Genomic DNA, 21,183 nt, shown 5'->3' on the forward strand with positions numbered 1-21,183 from the left:
TATAACAATGTTGGCTGCTTTGTTCAGTGATTGCCCAGTTGGGAACTTATGCCTCAACCTCCTCCATCTTTATCACTTTCTCAACTTCTGTCTTCTCTATTATCTATTTCCATCCACACACACACACATGTATATGAATGCAAACACGAAAATATCAATTCCGAAAGCCTTGTTTTCTTCCATTTCAAAATAATGAGCAACACAACAGAGCCAAGAATGAGATCCATGTCCAATTTGGCTTATGATAGAGGCTAAATCAATACCAAAACAACCACATATATTCTCTTCACTGAGATCTGTCTTAATTAGTTCCACTTCAATCACACCAAACACTAAACTCCCACGCTTGGATGCCATGGAAGAAGTCGAAAACGGTCAAAAGAAGCCGAATTCCATACTCAAGAAACTGGAGAGGTATCTATCCATCAACAAACGAGCCAAGTCATCATCCACAACCACTACCAAAAAGTTCACCAAAAGCCGCTCATGGAACAGCAACACAGCCAAGGCGACGACCCCAAACGGTTGTTTCTCAGTATACGTCGGGCCGGAGAAACAAAGGTTCGTGATCAGGACCGAGTTTGCCAACCACCCTTCATTCAAGATGCTGCTTGAGGACGCTGAAATCGAGTACGGTTTCAAAAACCAAGGCCCTTTACTCCTCCCCTGTGAAGTCGATCTTTTCTGCAAAGTCCTGGCCGAAATGGACAGTTGCGGCGAAGACTTTGATCAGTATTCTTGCGGGTATGGCTCCTGCAGCCCTTTCAATCCCGCCCGTCGTCTTGGTAAGAGCCGCTCGGCTAAAGGCTACCGCTCCTATGGCCTTCTCACCCCACCACGATTGCTCAAGATTAACAACTTTTAAGTTTATACACACAATGTAAGATCATACAATAATGCTGCGTGTTCCTTCATCAACCGCTTACTATTGGATTTGTCATAGAGATCGGTTGTGTCGACTTTGGGTACGGAAATTAATTACTTAGGATTAGGCTTTTCACAATCTTGTAAAAAGCGTTGATCGTTCAGCAGTAGCTGTAAATCAAACATACGTTTATGTGAATATATGAACTTGGTTACGAGTACAATGATGTCATAAGGCTGCACAGCTAAACATGTTCCGCTGACAAGTGAGCGGATTTGTATTGAACATGAACTGGCATTTGCACTTGGAACAACCATCCTGTATCTGTAATTAATGCAGGAATGGGTCCTGTTCAACTTTCCTACGTTGTTACTTCAAGTTATCATGGTGTATTTGTTTTGATTTGAGCATGATCAGTTGTCGTTAGCAATGAGGGCGATATATTGATAGAACCTGCACCGGAAAGAAACTCACCCCCCCTATATATATTCTACACTTTTGAGGCTTGAAGCGGTTTTGACAGATAATTATCTAAATCAACGTGTAATTGTTTTCCCATTATTTTATCCAACTTGTCACTTTTTCGTAATCTAAGTGAAGATAATAAAGTATGAAATAATTGAATAGATTATAAAAACAGAAGCTGCTGAAGAACTAGGAAGCCTTTTCAACTAGTTATGGGAAAAAGCAATTTTGGTCCTACAATTATACATGGTGTAACTTTTCATCCTCTCTGATTGTGAACTTGTAATCGAGAACTTTATGATTTTAAAACAGGAATTTAATGTAATTTACCCCTGTGATGTTATAAATAAATAAATGTGTCACTTCCTATAGTTATAGGAGCAAAATTGCATTATTTTTCTTATGCTAGCTCCTCATGATATGTTAGCAAAAGCGACCCAAAAAATTGAAACTCCCTATGTTGTCAATTTTGAACCGACGTAGTTTTTTCCACTCTATTTGGATCAAAAGTTCCACTTTTTTTAATTAAGTGCTCAATTGCAATTTTATAATCAGACAGGACTGAAATTGCCACCACCTTATAATTAATGGACTAAAATTATATTTTTGCTCCAATTCTCGTATGAGGTGGTTTTTACTACCGATTCACTAGGAAAAAGAGAGAAGGTTATTGAAAAAAAAAAGATAGAGTATAATTTTAATATATTGTTATTTTTTATTTTAATATATTATTAATTATATATTAAGTTATAATAATTTTTATTTTGTAACCATAACAAGTTTTGTAAAATAGTGACAACTAATTTCTAGAAGTTATCACTATAATAAGAATTAGTGACAAAAAAACACTTTTATCGTTACTAAACTATCACTAATATGTACCACTAATTGGTATAATTTTATGCACAATCTTTACTATGAATAATTTTATTGTTGTAAAATCAAAATTATTATCACTTTATATATATATTCTCAAAGATAATTTTAAATATATTATTTAATATTATACCATTAATTTATATTTTTTGTGGTAGTACGGTACCGAACTGCCCCTAGTACAAGTTTTCTGCTGCTACAGAGAAAATGAAATTAATTACTAGAAAAGAGGTGTCAACGACGTCTTTCCCGGCGATGGCTTATTCACCTGCCATAAGTGGTTGGGCGGAGGGAGCAATTACGTTGGGACGTCATGGATGACGGCATTGCGTGTCGGACTGGATTTTCTTTTCCAATTTATGCTCTATCTTTTATTATGTTACGTGTATAAAAATTATATTATTAATTTTATTTAAAAAAAATTATATACGTACATGATTTGTATCTGTAAAATGAAACGAAAAATGTAATATGATTTGCAATAAAAAATTTAATCCAATTGCTGGAGACGATCGAAGCATTCAAATGGTACTAGAGCTAAGGGACGTTTACTTTACAATTTCATCCGATAAGTTGTTAAATAAGACGGAATGGATTATATGTTGGATAAAAAAATTTAAAAAAATTTAATGAGTATTTAGTTTAATTGATAGATATGAATAATGTGCGAAATAGTATTGTATTTACTTGATAGGGTAAGTTTTTTTTCTTTTTCTTAATAATAAAACGATGAGATTTATATATAACAATCGATCAACCTAAAGGGTCGGAAGCAAAAAAACAAAACAAATCAAAATAAAGAAATAAATAAATTCCTGTTTGGAGCTGTTTTCTTTTGTAGTGGATTATTAAAGAAATCCATTACAAATCAAAATTTGTGATAGGTTTTCCCCAGGCAAAAAAAATTGCGACGGATCGGAACCGTCACCAATATTTTGACCAAGTGTTGCGTCGATGTCTAGAATTGTGATGGTTTCTTGATTTCTATAAATGAATGTTTCTCCACGGTTCTACACTGCTGATTTCGCCGCAAACTTTTTCTATTAACATTTTACAATAAATTATTAATTTTAGTTAAAATTTAATGTTTAGATTGCAGCATCAATCAATATGAATTTAAATAAAGAAAGTAAAAAATGCAAAAAAAAAAAAAAGTCCTAATTTAAAAAGTAAACACTGATTTTAAGAAAATGGAAAAATATTATTTTAGTCCGCTAAGTATGCCTAATTTTAATTTTAGTCCGATAACTATGTCCATTTTTGTTTAGGTTTAGTAACTTACGAAATTGCTTACTTTTAATCATCTGGTAGATTTTCGGACAATTTTACCTTTATGAGTGCATATGGACTAAAATTGTCTTTCAAAAGTTGCATAGGGATAAAATTGTCCGAAAATCTGCCACAGGACTAAAAGTAAGCAATTTCGTAAGTTACTAGATCTAAATAAAAATGGACATAGTTATCGGATTAAAATTAAAATTAGGCATACTTAGCGGACTAAAATAATACTTTTTCCTTAAAAAAATGTAATTTCATTTTATATATTAGACTTTGCTATTTCAAACTCATAACATCACATTATTGGGGATAACTAAAATAATCGGAGGAGCCAAATATATACATAAAAATAAAATTCATATATAATTATATTAAAAAAGAGTTAGAAAAACCCCTAGCTAAAAATTCCTCATTGATATCAAAATAATTTAAGATCAATGGATATTTTACAAAACCTAATACAAATTAGGCTAGAGTCGAAGAATTTGAAACTATTGAATAAATCCAAAGAACTTATAATATTAATATTAGGAATTTGAATTTTTCTCTTCCAAATCCATCCATCTAAATATAACGCGACAATTTTGTTTGATGGCCGATATTGGGCTCGTTCAAGCACACGTCAAAAGACATGAGATATTGGTAAACAGAGACTAGTAATTAAGACATAAAATATTGGTAAACAGAGACAAACAAATTAATTACGATTATAAATAAAGTAACTAGTACGCAATTCTTTCATTACCAGTTCAAACTCTTGTCATGAACAACAACAAATTCACAACACCCACCGATGATATAATAGTTCAAGAAACACAACTCGTGACTTTCGCCATGCCCACATTATTAATAATTCTCTCCAAGAATCTTTAATTAAGAGAAGGTGACGATAATTTTGAGCCCCATTGTGTTCTTCTCATCACTTGGTGGAATAATCATCACACAACCTTCGTCAACTGCTGAGTTGATCCAACACGACACATACACAGCCTTCTTTCCTTCATTCAGACATATATTCTCCAGTCCCAGTTCATCCCATGTTCTTGCACAACTCAAACCGCTAACGACCCCGCCCGGTGAAGTAGTACGCTCCGAAACCTCTAATAATTGTCTTGAGCAAATTTCTACCTTAGTATCCTCATAAGGTGCCTTGACAAATAGAGAGAAGTTTGAGGCCATTTTTGTAGCAACCTCACGCTCCGCCTCCTTGATGCACAATGCAGCCAGATTCTTGTCGTCTAACTCCAAAATCTTCTTCGGCAATTTGAAAGTTACGCTTTGTGCAGCGTTATTGCGTGCGTTGGATCCCAATTGTATGCCGGCGGAGCTGCCGGACTTTCCGAGCTTAGGAAGGTAAAATGTGGGGAATTCGGGCAGATCGTTTCTTGAAAACATGGTGTTGTGGAGATCAGCCCATCTCTTGAGGAAGCTCGACAGGAGAAAAGGATCAACAAGAAGGAGGCTGCAACTGATCCCAATTGAGTATCCTCCACAAGTGAAGTTCGTCACCTGCCAACACAAACTAAGAAAATCGGTCGTGCCGTTTCACTTGCAGTTAATGGTTTAAGTTGTCCAAATCTTCTGTTCCGAATTGGTGATTCATCTCGTATTTCAGTACACACACACTCCACGTGTATAAAATATTTATTATTTACATAGAAAAACATAATATAAGGGGAAAAACCATTTTAACATGGATCTTATAGCATGCCATTTTGAGTAACTCGGACATAAAACGGGACATTCCAAGAACATGATTATATCAATTAATAATACCCCAAGATTTGAACCTGGACATAAAACAGTGGAGAAAACTGAGGATTCTCCTCCGTGAAATCCTCCCAAAATACAAGCTTAGCCTCAGCATCAACCTTGTCCTTCAACTCAAGAAAATCACTCAACTTGAGCTCAACGCTCGCCTCCACCAACCGGACTCCGGAATCGTTCGAAACAACCTCCAAATCTCCGCTGTTGTCTCCACGCCGCCGCATCCTTCCGGCGAGCAACGGCTGTTCTTGCAGCGCCCGTCCGAGAGACTCCTTAATCCGGCCGGCGAACAGCCACCCGGAGTCCTCATCCCTGGTTTTGTGGTAGCAGAAAAGTACGTGGAATCGCCTTTGCAGAATTCCGGTAGAGCTCAGGTTCTGAGGGACGGTGAGTCTGAAGGATCGTCTTGGATCAGTTGGATTTGTCGGAACCACAGTTTGCAGGGCTGCTACGCTCAGTTTGTAGGCATTGTTAAGAGTGCTGGAGAGTGCCATCTTTTCCGGACAAGTAATTGATACCCCTTTTTGCTACTATGAGTTTCTATAAGACCACGCCACCTTTTAAACTGCTTCTACACAATAATAAAAATATATATATTTGTAATAAATATTAAATTATAATTTTAAAATTACTACTAAAAATATTTTTAGTGATAATAGTTCTGATTTTTTCATAATATAATTATTAGGATTGAAAATTGTACATACAAATTGTCAATAGACAATTAATGAGATATTTATATTAACAATTCGTCCTCAATATAAATTGATTACAATTATATTAGTTGTTACTATATTACTTCTCTACATAGTGTCCAGAATTATAAATTGTGTTGTTTTTATGCTCAACTTTTTTATCACTGCTTATTACAGATGACAATTTTTATGTAAATATCGTCACTAATACATTATGAAAATTATTATTCTGATAAAATAAAATATGTACATAAGCCTTTATATATATGTATATATATAACGATAATTTTAATATCAGCGTATAAATTTTTCTTTAATATTATGTTCTTATATAGTGGTGAAAAAATTGAATAAAATCAACCTAATTATTTGGAGATATATATATATATATATATTGTTAGAGATATTATAATAATGGTGACATTAATGTGGATGATGTTAGGTTGGTTGTACGTAGCATGCGGTGGGCATATATTATATTCATTTAAAGGAAAATTTTAGTTTGAATTTGACTCCATTGAATTTTGAATTAATTATATAACAAGTATAATATATTTGTTATATTATTAATTTACAGTCTAGAGAAAGTGATCAATCACAAAACAAATCTAATGCACTTATTATGTGATTGGTTTGATTTGACCAAACCTGATCCGAGTAAGAATTTTCGATGCTTTTAATGCGCAGCTATCTACCCCAAAATAAGGACTATAGTCACTTAATACATATAATTAATAATAATGTCAATTTTTTTTATCACAATTTGTTCTTCTTTTGAAAATAATACTACACTTAATTAGATATGATACGTTATTATATTGTATGCATCAAGTCCTACAACTGAGTATTAATTGTTACATTTATTCTTAATGTTACACAATGATAATACGACATTATTTTTTAAAAGTTTTTATAGCTTAATTATTTTTCTAGACTTATATATAGTTATTAATTTTCACGAAAAATAGCAATATTGGTTTGTTTTCTTATAAAATCAATTCAGTTAGAAGTCCTTCACAAAATTAAGGGAGTAATATCATATATATATATTTTTTCATATTACAAAAATGCGTTAATTAAGAATATATTAATAAAAATACGAAGAAAATATGAAAACGTGATATCCCTAATTCATTAATTTAAAAAAAAAATCCAAGATAATTAATTGTGTGAAATGTGTACGTGGGTTGGTACAGCTATTTCACCAACTCTTTGGCTGAGCTGCCTGCGGAAAGAAATAAGGTATTAGGTGAAATACTAAATATTAAAATAAATATATACATTTATTTATGGCATTAAATTCCTTCTGCTCATCACTCCTCCTACCTAAAATGTACAAAAGAAATTAATTTTATGTTCTATTATGTGGGCCAACAATAGCCATTAATGTGTGTAAGCTGCTGCTGATCACATTGAAAGAACCAACAAGATTTTTGCATCAAAATTGGGAAATACCACTAGGTCTAACTTTCTTTTTCCACCAATAATGCAGCAACAAAGACACCACGATACGATACGAATACGACAACTTACTTTTTCTTTTTAAATTTTAGGATGAAGTACGATTCGCGATATGATTTTTCATTGTATTTTATAAATATGTTAGATTATTTAAGTATTATTCACACTATAAAAAATATGCTACAAGTGAATGCTAGTGAAGTAAATCAACATTAAAAAATTAAATTTTGAACATAGATAATTAATATTATTTTCAATGGCCTCTTAACTACAACTAAAATATTTATTATTATTTTTAATTATATTAAAATATTTATCATAATTTTTAATTATTTGACAGATCAACTACTAAAATAATGGTTGATATATAATAAGTCAACAAAAATATCAATACAAAAATAATTTGTCTATAAAAAAAATATTATGCAAACATTGAAAAATACAGTTAGATGTATGGTACTGATTATTTTACAAGTAGTTTTAAAAAAAATAATTTTTTTATATTTTGTTTATAAATATTAAAAGGTAATTCTTTAAATTTGAGGGTGTGTGAAGTCCAAGTGTCCAACCCACCACTGAACTTCATAGGACAAGTCATTATATCGGACGTATTATATGCCAATCATATCCAAAGGCATTTAATTGTGAACAGGCCACTTGGCATATTTGACAGCATGGGGGAGGCATATCGTGTTCTACACACTACTATTATTCATATCCCACCCATACCCGTCGCGAATGGAGCAGGTTCGACTCCAAAAATTAAAAGTTGGAACATGTAGCGAGTCTTAAAAATCAGTCTTTTTGAGTCTCAACTTCTCTTCTTTCTCTCTTTCGAGACTCGTTGCGGTATTTGTTAGATAACTATTAATTTTAAAAGATTATTTATAATTTTTTAAATAACAATGGATATTTATAATTTTGATAAATTTCAGAAAAGTCATTATAACCTTTATTTTTTTTTTATAATTTAAATGTGTATATGAATGAATATACAATGAAGCGTACCTTAAAGTTATGAAATTTAGAAAATTGCATAATTGGGTTTTTTAAGCCAAAAATTGCATTGATATCTACCAAAATCAAAAAATATAAATAAAAATATTGTAGACGTAATGCATGTAATTTTGAGAAAGCGTTTGTCTTGTGATTGTGATCGCCCTCCCCGATCATACAACTATTACTTGTTTCATTTTCATATACCTACCCCTATCATTTTCAAACCTAAAAATTATACTTTTTAGCAGAAATCATCACATCCATTAATTTTGAAATTAAACAATAAAAGTCCTCCTTATTTAAATTATAACTTTTTATATCCTCATAATTAATGAATAGGACTAAATTCACTAATTTAAAATAATTACAACTTTTTTTAGCTAATTAATTAACATGATGTAATGAGACCTACATCCATTAAATACTATTTCTCTATTTAATACAATAAATATTTATACTTCATATCCGAAAACATCATCATTCAACACAAAACCCTTAAAAACATTGATTGTGAAAATGAAAATAATACCAAACGGACGCTCATTTGATGTTACAGACACAACTAAATAAACTTACATCATAATCAAATATTGTTGCCATCAAGAGTTCCTACGATAACATAAAGGGTAAATTATAAGTGGTTTTCCTAAAATTTGTTGTAATTACAAATATTTTTTAGTTGTTGAAAAATTATAAATATCTCTTTGAAATTAACGATCAACTAACAAATACCCTTCAAAATGGACTTTTACGAGGCAGTATTTGTTAGACGGCGGTTAATTCTAAAAGGGTATTTGTAATTTTTTAAACAATAAAAGAGTATTTATAATTATAACAAATCTCAAAAGAGCCTTTGTAATTTACGTTAACATAAATCAAACCGAAGATCATCATGATTCCATTTGAGTGATCCTCAGTGTCTCAATGAAAGGCCTTGTATCTCCAGAAGCAAGATGATTGAGAAAGTCCCTTAAGCTGCTCCCCCTATATCTCCCTTCATTCTCCAGCTCTCCAGAAGGCTCAACTATTTCATCCATTCCTAGGCTATGAAAACTGGCTATAGACAACCTAGCATCACTACAACTTGGGATTGCTCTATGCAACACACTCTTGTACAAGCCATTGCTTAGCACCTCCAAATGATCTCCGACGAGCACTTGGAACGACCCTTTGAGGCGAGGAACATTCTTCCACGACCCCCCACACTCGATGACCTCAAGTCCCGGCCCACTCTGGAGAAGAACGGTTATCAAGCTGTGATCGGAGTGTGGAGATAAACCAGGCGTTATGTTTGATCTTGAGCATGGAGAAAAGCTATTTATGCCAAGAATTTGGATGCCTTGTTCAAAATTTTGTTTGAGATGTGTTTCACTTAAGTGCAAGGTCTCCATTATGGCTCCAAAGAGTTGAATGCTTAGTTTCCTCACCTCTGTGGCATACAAGCCCATTTTTTTCCTGTAAAATATAATTTTGGAATTTCAGATCAATAAATTTCAAAATGCAAAATCTAAGGACATAATCTAGTAAAATATTTTATTATAAATTTATTATGAACAGAAATTATTGCAATGAGTATTCCAATAAACATATATAGAATTTGGAACTAGACTCAATTAATTTACAGTATAAAAACAAATAATCAAACTATAGTCTCTCTCTCTCTCTATATATATATATACATATAAAATACCTATAAAGAAGAGGGAGGGTTGGCCAAGAGGAGAGAAATTGATGAAGCGGATGAGCATATAGTTTGAGGAAATCCCTGGAATAACCCCCCACTTCTTCTTTACGAAATCTCACCACCTTGTTCACGTCATCTGAGAAAAGCTCCTCCTTTATTTCCGGCGGCAGCTCGAAGAACTTCCTGTTCACATTTAAAGCTTCTTCTATCACTGAATCATCCACACCATGATTAATTACCTGCACACCAACCAACACACACACATATATATATATATATATCTATTAATTCACTCCCACAATCACCTCTAATTCAATTTTATATACTAATAATATTATTTTACCAAATTAATTAAAACAACAAGGCAAAAAAATGTGAGCTTTTCTTAATTTCGAGGTTGTGAGTGAGTTTACATGGAAGCAACCATATCTGCGGCAAGCTTCATCGATTTTCTTGACAACCATGGACTTGGACACAGGATTCTGCTGCAGGAGAGAGACGTCGATTATCGGAAAATCTCCTGAATTTTCCACACTAATTTCCTCCATTTTTCATACTATTGCTTTGCTGCCTGCACCTCCCATTTCTATGTATATATTACTCAGTGTTATGTAGTGAAAAATTAAAGGAAGAGAAGGATATCAATTTTAGTGAATAAGAAATAATCTAAACACGGTGAAAGCAGCCCCAACTCCAAGTGTCTAAAGAAGGATTTTATTTTTCAAATGTTGCTCAGAGTTACTCAATTGTCAGATTTTTATATGTTGCATTTAGGTAATAAATAAATATTATAAAATTCTGTTTTTGTGGCAGACATCCTTTATCAAAAAGCAAAATCAATAACTTGGGATTCCTCAATCAAAATCAAAATTCTTTCATGTAATTATCATTGCCCTATTTTTATTAGCCCATCATTCTCAATGTTCGAAATTTCACCCAATACTGGTAGTATTAATTGGTGTTAAGTTCTACACGTGTATTCTTTCTTTCACAAATAGGTGGTAAGATTCAGACACCAAATTTTTTATTTAGCCCAACTCTGATTTCATGACCAACGATTTCCTTATTTAAAAATTTAAATTGTCAGATAAAAGAATAATCGTGTAATTTTTTTATTACAAATTAGTGATGTTCTAGAAATTTTTTTCGTAAATTAGTAGTTCTCTTCCCATCACATATTATATTTTATGTGTATAATTAATATTTACGTCACATACATTTATGAAGTGTAAAAATGAGATACAATACCGACTTACAATAAAATATTTGAATTTTACGTAATGCATCATATTTCCAAGATATGGATAGTAAGAATAGTTATATATAGCAAAGAAAATAGGGATAAACAAAACCAAAAATAAAAGAAAAAGAAAAGGAGTACAATTATTGATGATATTGTTTGGCATTTTGTTGATAGTGTAGCATGAATGAATGTGGCAGACAAGACGAAAAGGTACATTTTTCTGGTTTATGAAAAATCTTCATCTTCTCAAAAATAATACCTAACTCATGTGCATTGTTTAAGCTCAATAAAAGGGCTATCTTATTTTCTTTTTTTATAAAAAATATAATTAGTCTGTGAATACTTTAATATAATGATCTATTATTTCAAAATATCAGCATTATAAACTTTGAGAAATGTTTATTTAAAATTCTCTTAAGCTCCATTCACATGAAAGATTTTGGATTTGAGGAAAAAAATTCGAAATAAAAATTTTAAATAACTTCATATTAAATGAATTTTTGAGACCCATCACCACGAATGAATTCCAAGTGTAATTCTTTGAATCAACTAAAATTTGATTAGACTCATAAATTCAGTAAGATTAATAATTCAACAAATTAATCAATTAATCTTAGTAATTAACTAAAAGTTTAATTGGCTTTTTACATTTGTTGTGTTACACTAATTCAGTCAATTAATTTGTTGATACTCTAACTTTAAACTAAATTAAGTAATTAACTAATAGTACGAACCAAATGTAGGTAATTTAAAAATATCTTCAAATAAATTAAAAATATACTTAAATTCTCCAGAATTAATTCTTATTTTTGAAGAGCAGTGAATGATGATCGATATTTGGCAATAAGTCATGAAATATATAAATGTTTTTTAATTAAAATGATGTATTCTATAGTTGGTATATACAGACATATGTCGGCAACAATGGCAAGAAATTCACGTGAAAGACGAAAAGCTTGTAGAAAACTAAAGAGTACATTTTTGTGTGATTATTTCCTTATCATTATTTGTAAATACTAATCATCGTGACATATTTTTTCAAACTTGTATATAATAAATAATTTTTTATACTTTAAAATATATTATAAATAAAATTTAAAAATATAAATCAATACATCACATTACAAAAAAAATTAATTAATATAAAATTTAAAAAATTAGATAAATTAGTTATCTCATTGAAGTGCATAGTGCACCTATTTAATCAATAAAAAACAAAAAAAAAAGCTAAAATCTATCGCTTATTAAGATCATGATTAGCATAGCATGTCTGTTAATACTTACTACTATCAGTAAAGCACTTTAGTTTTTTGAGTAAATTACTACAATTTCCTTTAATATTTAATATAATTACAAATACCTATTTATTTGAAAAATTATCAATACACTTAAAGTTTGGCAAAATTATATAATTCTTAAACAAAAATCTAAAATTATCAACTTTACCCTTGTTATTCTTTAAAGAAATATAATAAAATTAAAAATTGTAAAGAAAAAAATCAAACCAATGGATGGAAAATTTTAAAAATTATAAAAAAAATCCACTTAATTCATAAAAAAAGTTCAAAAAATTTTAAAACATTAATAAAATTATAATTCATAATTTACAAAACATTCTAATCAATTTACACAAAATATATATAGAAACCTAACTAAGACTAACAATTCAAACCAATTATTGAGAATTTGATAATTCACCAAACCCATAAGAGAATATTTGTAAATACCATACATCATAAGAGCTCATCGTAATTTACCTCAATTCTTTTAATAGCTGTAGAATATACAAATCAACCAAGAAAAAGAAATACAGAATAGCCATACAACAAAAATAACTCTAACATTCCATATATTATGCTCTCACACCATACACTGCATCAAAATACGACAGTTTACATGTTCAAAGAAATAATTCATCTTGTCAATTTTGGTCGAAAGACTGTTATGTTAGATCATTTACATGACGGAGCTACTGATAGCACAAAGGGTCTACTAATATTTCACATTTATTACAGAGCATATAATTCCTAGTTTTTGCACATCACCCACCCGCCCTCTATAATTTATCAAAATACTTTCAGAAAATTGAAGTACAGCTACAAGGGAGCAAAATCTGAATGCTAATGCAGCATATTATAAGAACAAAATGTATATGATGATACCGGCCCTTTCAGGGAACTCTTGAAGGTCCAAGATCAACGATCTTTTACTGAGATAACTGGCAATCAAACTCTAATATATTGCGGACCACCAATTGTAGGGGAAACCTTCTTTGATGAATCTAAGCCTCATCATCCCCTCCATCTTTTCCTGATTCGTCTCCAGACGCATCCGCGTCCTCATCTTCATCATCAGACATGTTATTTATTACTTCAGTAATTATAGCTTTAACTTCTGATTTCCTATGCAGCAAATTTACCCCAAAATGGTTTCCTGATAAACACCCACTCAAAATAGTCAGCAAGTTTAAATGAAGATTTGGAAGTAATCTTGTAGTAGCAACAAGCGCTAATAGGGATGTTGTACCTAGTTGTCTGAGGATGTCAGATAGTGTTGCCTGCATACGAAGAAACTCATAAATTGTAGATAATAAAACAAAGTATTAAGTATAAAATGGAATAAATGACAAAAGCGCACACTTACAGTGTTGAAATCTACTTCCTTCAGTATATCCACTACTACAGCATGCATTTCTTCTGTGGTGGGCTCTTTCTCAACTTCTTTGCTATTTTTCTCTTCCCCTATTAATTCCAAAAACTTCAACTCAGAATCATGAGACAGTTTAATACATATTCCAGAAATTTAAACTTGGCAATTCTGGAAAGAAACAAGTGAAGATTCACTAGAATCAAGAAATGTCGAACATAATTTCTACCGAATGTACCTTATGATATAGTTCAGGGTCAAATTATGGAAGTTACCTCCATGCAGCATGGTTATCAAACTGACGAGTGAATGTGCCACAAATATACTAAGAGTAGAATTATAGAAATAGATATTGTTCAAGCATATAAGATGAACATCCTCCACCACCAAAAAACTGCCCTCTATGCATTTCATTATTAAGAGCTTGATCTATAATCCAATATTGAAAAGTAATACCTTGCTCCTCCAAAACTTTGGCCGAGGACTTGGTTGACTTTTTTTTACTTGAAGATGCACCCTTTGCAGGTGTACTAGTATCCTTTTCACTTTCCTTCTCAACTTTTTGTTTCTTACTCAAGGGTGCCTTCTTTTTACTCTTTGATTCAGCTTCAGCAGCTTCTTTCTTTGACACTGAACTGGGTGATTTTTTAGATTTACCAGAGGATTTGGAAGCTTTAGAAGGGCTCCCTTTACCAACAGCCTTAGGCTTCACACCTCTGCTACCACTATCCTTCTTTGCACTTCTCTTAGAAGAACCCTTCTCAACAACCACCTGTTTTTCGGGTTTATCTTGATCTTCATCTGTCTCTTCTTCTGAGTCATTCTCTTCCTGGTCACTTTCTGCTCCAGGATCTGAATTGTCATCATCCTGATCAGCCTCACTGTGTGAAGGTTCACTTTTATCATCATCTTCGTCATCAGTAGAATGCTTTCGCTTCTTCCCAGATTCAGAATCCAATTTTTGCTTCTAGATGTCAGATAAGAGCAGCGAAAAATATAAACCTTAAATACTGAAAGCACATAATGCAAGAGACAAATACATAAACTATCATAATCAGCCCAAAGTTTTCATGTCACTGTTATACAGTGTCATACCAAATCTAGTTATTCCACATAGTGTTGACAGGTGATCGTGTCAATTCACAAGCAGGAGCAATCTATATGACAACTGTGAGCTGATTGTTTTGGGCCAAGTGCAAATAGTCTCACATATTTACTTCTTCACTTGCAAGTCAAGAAGTGAGGCAGCACGAATATAGAAATTTAAGGTTAATAACATCACAGCAACAGAAGCAGCATGGTAAATGTACAGCTTTCTGCCTATGTACATTTTGCATAACCATGACCAAGCATAATCTTTAACATGTTACCCTGAAATTTTCCATGAGAGAGATGGATCTTGTAAGGCAACAGATATTTCGGAAAATAGAACCATACATTATTAGGCAAAGGATATGGCTAGGTAGTTGTACACATGGATAAGGATATTAAATTTTTATAGGATACACACCTCTACATAGCGAATAACACAATGGAGTATGCAGAAACAATAACTAAAAAGAAAAATGGATGAGGTACAGCATGGAGATCATATGATTATCCACTTAATCTAGATAGCTTCTTCATATTAAAGGAGAACTGGATCATATTGAAAAAAAAAAAGATAAACATCGAAAGCTAATTTTTTCTTAATGCTGTATCTTTCAAAAAATCTCTGTACTCCTTTCAACTAAAATACTACTGCCCAGTAATAAAATCAACAGTTAAAACATGTTAAATGAGTTTACTTTTTACTTTCCATTGTATAAACAATATCAATGTTGTAAAGTTCAAAATTTTTGTGACACGGATTATCATAAGCACTTAATTGCAACAATCTGTTCTATAGTTTTGTTGAATTTTAGAAACTGTATGTTCTCATTTATATAGAAAAGAATATGAATAGTAGAATAAAGAAGCGATCAAGACACCCTCAAATTCTAAACATTGATGATTATTTGGTATTTTATTGATGTCAATTTGAGTTGTATTTAGCCTATATGACGACATTTTTAACACAAAAAATATCATGCTTTTGTGCATTGTTGAATCCAACCCAAATTGTATTTTTAAACTTTTTTAAATTGTTCTATCCAGTATTCTACCTGTGGGATATAAATGAAACTGATATCAAACTCATATCAATATCATATACTGAGTCATTATTGTAGCTGGCGAGTAAATAAACTGAAAAAAAAGGAGAAAGAACCAAGAATAATTAAAAAAGAGCGCCTGCTGGAAATCATTCAGCAAAGAAAGTTTCTGTATGCCAACAGGAGAAGAACAGTCTATGACCTTAAGTTTTCGTAGACGTAAGACCTCTGGCTTTGCATGTCAAATGAACATAAGAGTACCGATTTAAAAGGGGGAAAAAGAAGCCCTGGATGTGTTTAAGATGCTGTCATCAAATTGTGTGCAGTGCTACAAAATCCTAATCAATCTATCAAACAAAAGTTTTCCTCATTCGACAACTATAATGCCTAGTCCTACATGATAGGAAGAGAAACAGCACACCTTTGTAGATTTCCCAGTTGTTGCATTAGAACTTGGGCTCTTGATTGCTGAGCCCTTACTCTTCCGCTTCTTACCCTTCAGATGTTGTGATGAAAGAGAAAAGACCACTTAATAATTAAAATAATCCATGTACAATTATAAAAAAGTTTAACACACAGAAACAACAAACAGAAAATCAAACACATAGATGATTTACCTTTTCCTTGTCAGCAAGCAAGGTATCTGTTGTAGCATGAGGAGATTCCAAGAATTCCAATACCTTTGAAGAGAGTTCTTCCTGGATAACATTATTTGATATCAATAAGATGAATGAATGTTCCATAAATGCCATAATAGATTAATTGTAAGACATTACCTTCTTTACAGAAGCTTTATTGACTGAAATATTAAGGACATCACAGAAATCCAACAACTTTTCTTTAACACATTTGTCAAGTTTGTCCTTGACTTTAGCCCTCTGTTTTTCCTGCCAAAGCGGAAGGCATGAGGAAACTAATTAATTTCAGATCAATCACAAAGTAACTCAGGCCACATACAATGACGTGTATTGCATTATTTTGAATAAACAAGCAGACAGCAAACATCTATTTGCATTTGATTTCACATCTGAATAATTACATAATCAGGTGGAGTGGACATTAAGATCCGTGTAACACTTTACAAATGAAATTGGAACAAACTACAGACAATAGCATGTGTCTTGTCATGGATCTAACAAGTCGCCTGATAAAATTCACCGTAGGCACAACAACCATCACCCATTCCCTTCCTCCAGTATTCTCTATGCATACTTCAGTTATTAGAACATGGACAAGTAGTAGTATTAACTATCAGCAATGAGTTGTCCCCATCCTTGCATGGTTATAGTAAGATGGCCAGATCTCCCTAGCAACCGTTCCTGGATTACATTAGCACTATGTTGTATATCATATGAAACCATCTAAATCAAACCCATTTCAGCTTCAGATTCAAGTTTTGAGAAATGAAACCTTAAAAAAGGTGAAAAAAGGAAAAGAAAAGAATAACTACCTCATTCTCAACCCATACAAAACCAGAAAAGAGGCCTAAATTTTTCTTCAGATTGTGCACCTGAAGAAAAGATTTCACAATGAGACTCCAGAAAATGCTTAATATAAACCAAATAAAATGCTCATTGAAAGAAGTATCGGCTAAAGGAAACCTTCGTTTTCTTCCCAAATAGAATGGTGTGAAGGAGCTGCAGGTTCTCATCAGCTTTTCTCTTGGACAACTTGAAAGCCACTTAATATTTCAGGAGATCACAGCAAAGGGACTTAGTTTCTCAAAACAGAATATCTACTTAAAAATTATTACTTCATAAAATATCAACAGTCACAGACACCAGTAATGCAAAGGGCGAGGAAGAACAACTGTAAAGTGTTCTCCTATACATCCCATATGATGAGTTCGCAACATATCTCAAGCTATTTAAAAATGATTATAGGAAGTAATAGATTAAACTAGTCAAATTTAATGTCCTGTGACCTGTTCAGGATAAAGTTGAAATGCTGACTACATACAATTAAATCAGATCCTAATACAACTGGCAAACTGCTAATCTGTAAAGAGTGGTAACTCTTGTTATACATGAAATTTGTAAGCATAGACTAAAGAGAAACAACACAGTACAGGGAACCTCCTACTGGATACAAGAAAATCTCTCCTGCATAATGCTAGAAATAATGTGCAGAATTGAATATAAATAATCAAACGTTTCGACATCCAGAAGCACTTTATGCATGTAAGTAAACTTGTAATTACCAAATAGCCTCTCAAACCTTCATCCACTAAGGTACAACATGATAACCTCAATAAACAGGTAGCCATTAATCAAAGCACAGCAGCTGTAACAGAACTACAGAAGTACTATAAGCTCCAGAAGGACCATCTTACACCAATCAGCATGATACCAAAATCACACATGACAAGGTAGTAGCTAAATCCAAACAAGGTTTTGCCCCATTTCATTTTATCCTCCAAAAGAAAATGCATATTCAAGTGTGGACATGAAAATCATACCATTTGGGATGTCCTTAAGTTGTGTGCCTCGACCCTGTCGCCATAGAATCAATATAAATATTGGTCAGAAAATCCAAATAACCTCAACATTGCCTCCAATCCCATCCACAGACAGAGAGAGACAGAGTCAGAAGTGGACAAAAAACACACAACACACTAGTAATTCTTTCTGTGGTTCCTGTTGAGCAGAAAATTAATAGGAAAGAGTCATTTAAGGACCACTTCGCTTAGATAAATTTATATGCCAATATTTTCAGGGGTAAATATAAATGGCAGGGCAAACACACCACACTAAAATTGTTTCCTTGTTATACAAGAACGCAACATAAATAATTTCATGGTATTGACCTAAATACCAAAAGAAAAAGAAAAAGTATTTCAATCTACTTGTGTTTCCATCTCGCCCAATACCAATTCCAGATATATAGTAGTATTATTTTTTATTTTATCACAAATCAAATAAAAGCCATATTCCTTGCTTCATAGGGCAAAAAGATTCCATAGCTGTTCAAATACTAACAAGATTTTTTCACCACTCAAGTATTGCTCACACAAGATCTTCATTTATCATCAAGAAAATCCACTACTCTTCAGTCATATTAATAAAATCACTTCACATCACAATTATTTAAATCAACCAGCAAAGCTGCAAACCAATAGAGTCCATCACTTTCAATTATAAGATAGCCAGAACTTACAAGTCAACTGCATTTTGCCTACAGATAATCTTGATTTACATACCATTTAATCTTTTTTCACTCTACATCACATAAACACAATTCCGTTGATATGTACTTATTCAAATCAAAACCATGAATACCTTCCCTTTTATTTCCTCTTTCAGTGTCAAGCATTTCAGATACAAACAAGAATTATCTATCATGTAAGCTGCAATTCGTAGTAATGATTATGAAACGAATGGCGATCATGATACCTTCTCAATGGCCAAAGGCTTGTTGGCGGAGCCCCTTGCAGTTCCACCCACCATAAATCTTTCGACTGTTTTCCTCTCCCTCGTTGGCCTCTCACTCCCCGGTGTTCTTGGTGACGGTAACTCTCCAGTCTCACTTTTGTTCACTTTTCTCGATCTCTTCTTCACAGTTTTCTTCTCAGTCTTCTCCTCCTCCGTTTTCTTTCCTTCATCTTCTTCGTCCTCGCTCTGTCCCTCTTCTGCTTGTTCCTCATCCCCCTTTCCATCTTCCTGCTCTTCTTTCAATTCCTCCTCTTCCCCTGCATTTCCCTCTCCTTGTCCTTCTATCTCCTCATTTCCCTCCGACTCTTCGTTCCCCTCTTCTTTCTCTTGATTCCCCTCCTTCTCTCCCACTTTTTCCGCTTCTACTTCACCAGCACCTTCCTTAACTTCTCCTTTCTTCTCAACTTCAGTTGGGTCCTCCTCCTCTTGCTTCCCAGTCCCACCCGTGGTCTCCTCTTCTGAAGCCATAAAAGTCTCAGGATTTAACAAAACCCTAAAAGTCTGCAGTTATACGTGTCTACGTATAGCGGACCACAAGGATTTTGGAGCAATTCTGATGCAGAACAGGAAGTAGGAGATCTTACTATGTGGGTATATGGAATTCTGAGTGAAAAATGAGTTGGTAATTGAGGAATTTAGGGCAAAATATTTGGGTCAAAAGGCGGGTACATTTGGAGCCATGAGGTTTGAAATTTTTGGCTGAAATCTGCATATCTTTTACCCGGGCGCTTTGTGTCACTCCACAGTCCATTTTCCGTAAAAAGTGAAAGTACCAGCAGTGTAGCGCCGTGTACAATACACTAGTGTGTCAAAAGTTTGTTTAAGACCAATTTTATCTGAATTTGACATCAGAGTATTACAAGCTTACACAAAATATGTATATATATATATATATGTTTTAAATTTTGGTTGATTTTGTTTTTTACATATCTAATAATTTTTTTCTTGAGTGCTACCTAATATGAGATTGAAATATGTTTGATTTAATTTGAGTAAGACTCAAAACCCACTTAGCTTAATTTTAGCAACTCATCAACTCCATCGACTTGTCTTTAATTTGATCCGAAACTATCTTGCCCCATCCAAGACCACACAGCCATGCACCAGCTTCGATTAACTTACAAAAATTGATTTAACAAATTAAATATATTGATTAAATGTTATACAGGATGAATCTCTTGAATTCTGACTAGATTCATAAAATTAAAGTCTGTCATTGAACCCAAATATGATAATCCAGACTTACGTAGGAGCGGGTTGACTTGAATTATCTCATTAGCCAGTGCTTGACTTTTAATTTGTTATAATTATCGAGCTCAAATCATGATTTACATTTACTTATATAAAAAGTGCAAGTATTGAAAACAATTACTATATGTTATTACTAGTAGTATTTTTTGTTATACACGCACGACAACTGAAAAAATAATCTTATTTTTAACTATTTTCATATTATTATCTTCATCGCTAATGCTATTATCATTGTAACTATTGTTATTAATAGATTTTTCATTGTATCATTACATGATACGTATAAATATGATGATATTCATTACATGTTAATCGAGCTATAATGTTAATAATAAAATAAAAGAAGCTTATGAGCCGACTCACGATCTTCGAAGGCATGTTTTTAAATAA

General features: G+C 32.6%; 4 protein-coding genes across 5 annotated transcripts; 1 reads left to right on the forward strand and 3 right to left on the reverse strand.

The window, feature by feature from the left end:
* Nucleotides 1-355: 355 nt before the first annotated feature.
* On the forward strand, nucleotides 356-865 carry LOC105166046 (uncharacterized). The gene has a single exon (XM_011085264.2). It carries the CDS (start codon nucleotides 356-358, stop codon nucleotides 863-865), a length of 510 nt encoding a protein of 169 aa, XP_011083566.2.
* A 3,333-nt stretch (nucleotides 866-4,198) lies between these two features.
* LOC105166055 (HXXXD-type acyl-transferase family protein) lies at nucleotides 4,199-5,800 on the reverse strand. Its single transcript, XM_011085276.3, has 2 exons — nucleotides 5,275-5,800; nucleotides 4,199-4,993 (listed from the first exon to the last, which is right to left on the reverse strand). Exons 1-2 carry the CDS (start codon nucleotides 5,743-5,745, stop codon nucleotides 4,358-4,360), a joined length of 1,107 nt encoding a protein of 368 aa, XP_011083578.1. The 5' UTR covers nucleotides 5,746-5,800; the 3' UTR covers nucleotides 4,199-4,357.
* A 3,086-nt stretch (nucleotides 5,801-8,886) lies between these two features.
* On the reverse strand, nucleotides 8,887-10,832 carry LOC105166064 (2-oxoglutarate-dependent dioxygenase 21, chloroplastic). Of its 2 annotated transcripts, none has more exons than XM_011085285.3 (3): nucleotides 10,504-10,832; nucleotides 10,097-10,329; nucleotides 8,887-9,861 (listed from the first exon to the last, which is right to left on the reverse strand). In XM_011085285.3, the coding sequence occupies exons 1-3, from the start codon at nucleotides 10,636-10,638 to the stop codon at nucleotides 9,297-9,299; spliced, it is 933 nt and encodes a 310-aa protein (XP_011083587.1). In that variant the 5' UTR covers nucleotides 10,639-10,832; the 3' UTR covers nucleotides 8,887-9,296. The 2 variants fall into 2 exon arrangements, with proteins under 2 accessions (XP_011083587.1, XP_011083593.1); XM_011085291.3 differs by having other exon boundaries at nucleotides 10,097-10,273; nucleotides 10,504-10,643.
* A 2,392-nt stretch (nucleotides 10,833-13,224) lies between these two features.
* On the reverse strand, nucleotides 13,225-20,240 carry LOC105166074 (DEK domain-containing chromatin-associated protein 1). The gene is made up of 11 exons (XM_011085296.3): nucleotides 19,504-20,240; nucleotides 18,570-18,603; nucleotides 17,713-17,792; nucleotides 17,562-17,621; nucleotides 16,888-16,998; nucleotides 16,729-16,809; nucleotides 16,533-16,607; nucleotides 14,436-14,946; nucleotides 13,977-14,074; nucleotides 13,860-13,890; nucleotides 13,225-13,766 (listed from the first exon to the last, which is right to left on the reverse strand). The coding sequence occupies exons 1-11, from the start codon at nucleotides 20,008-20,010 to the stop codon at nucleotides 13,615-13,617; spliced, it is 1,740 nt and encodes a 579-aa protein (XP_011083598.1). The 5' UTR covers nucleotides 20,011-20,240; the 3' UTR covers nucleotides 13,225-13,614.
* Nucleotides 20,241-21,183: the final 943 nt, after the last annotated feature.

This window comes from Sesamum indicum, linkage group LG1, assembly GCF_026168435.1.
Source record: "Sesamum indicum cultivar Baizhima isolate 11 linkage group LG1, ASM2616843v1, whole genome shotgun sequence".
Lineage (NCBI taxonomy): Eukaryota > Viridiplantae > Streptophyta > Magnoliopsida > Lamiales > Pedaliaceae > Sesamum > Sesamum indicum.